The sequence below is a fragment of the Eimeria mitis genome, genomic scaffold, assembly GCF_000499745.2.
Source record: "Eimeria mitis Houghton genomic scaffold, Emh_scaff1674, whole genome shotgun sequence".
NCBI classification, from domain to species: domain Eukaryota; phylum Apicomplexa; class Conoidasida; order Eucoccidiorida; family Eimeriidae; genus Eimeria; species Eimeria mitis.
In genome coordinates, this window is record NW_013569990.1 from 5,289 (window position 1) to 6,257 (window position 969).

At 52.9% G+C, this 969-nt stretch overlaps 1 protein-coding gene across 1 annotated transcript in view; it reads left to right on the top strand.

Moving 5' to 3' along the window:
- EMH_0041550 (uncharacterized protein) overlaps positions 1-969 on the top strand; it is a gene marked incomplete at both ends in the record, with an annotated part of 2,690 nt that overhangs the window by 452 nt on the left and 1,269 nt on the right. Inside the window, one exon of the mRNA XM_013495637.1 lies at positions 566-967. Within this exon, the coding sequence (XP_013351091.1) occupies positions 566-967 (402 nt within the window). The remainder of the gene's footprint in view (positions 1-565; positions 968-969) is intronic.

A 969-nucleotide genomic window follows, 5' to 3' on the forward strand; every position in this document is an offset into this window, starting at 1 on the left:
AACACAGCAGGGTGGGGAGTTCGATGAGCAATGAGGTATCAGCAGCAGAAGCAATAACGACAGCAACATCACCAACATCAACAGCAGCAGCAGCAGCAAGACCAGCAGCAGCAGCAGCTGCTGCAGCAGCAGCAGCAGCAGCAGCAGCTGACATCTGATTGGTGGCATCAAGAATAGTAGAAGCAGCAGTAGCAGCAGCAACGCCAGCAGCAGCAAAAAAAAACCAAAACCAGCAGCAACAACAGCAGCAGCAGCAGCAGCAGCAGCAACAGCAACAGCAACAGCAACAGCAGCAGCAGCAGCAGCAGCAGCAGCTGACCTTTGATTGATGACGTCTAGGATAGTGGAAGCAAATGTAACAGCAGCAACAACAGCAGCATAAATATAGTAATCATCAGCAACCCAAACAAGAACAGCAGCAAACTGAAATAAATAAAAAGGCTGCAGCAGCTCATTTAATAATAAATAAAAAAAAGAAAAAGACACAAAACGAAGACAGCAGCAACCGTATATCTGCTGCCGCTGCTGCAGCAAGCAGCAGCAAACCGTGTGCTGCTGCATGCAGTGCAGCAGCAGCAAAGGAGGCACAGACACGTCAAACGTCACCGCCTCAAAGTGATCGCCCCCAGACCTGCAGCAGCAGCAGCAGCAGCAGCAGCAGCAGCAGCAGCAACAGCAGCAGTAGCAGTAGCAACAGTAGCAGCAGCAACAACAACAACAGCAGCAACAACAACAACAACAACAACAACAACAGCAGCAGTAGCGGTAGTAGCACCAGCAGCAGCAGCAGCACCAGCAGCAGCAGCAGCACCACCACCACCACAACCACCAGCAGTAGCAGCACCAACAGCAGCAGAAGCCGCACCAGCAGCAGCACCACCACCACCACCAGCAGCAGTAGCAGCACCAACAGCAGCAGCAGCAGCAGCAGCACCAGCAGCAGCAGCAGCAGCAGCAGCAGCAGCAGCA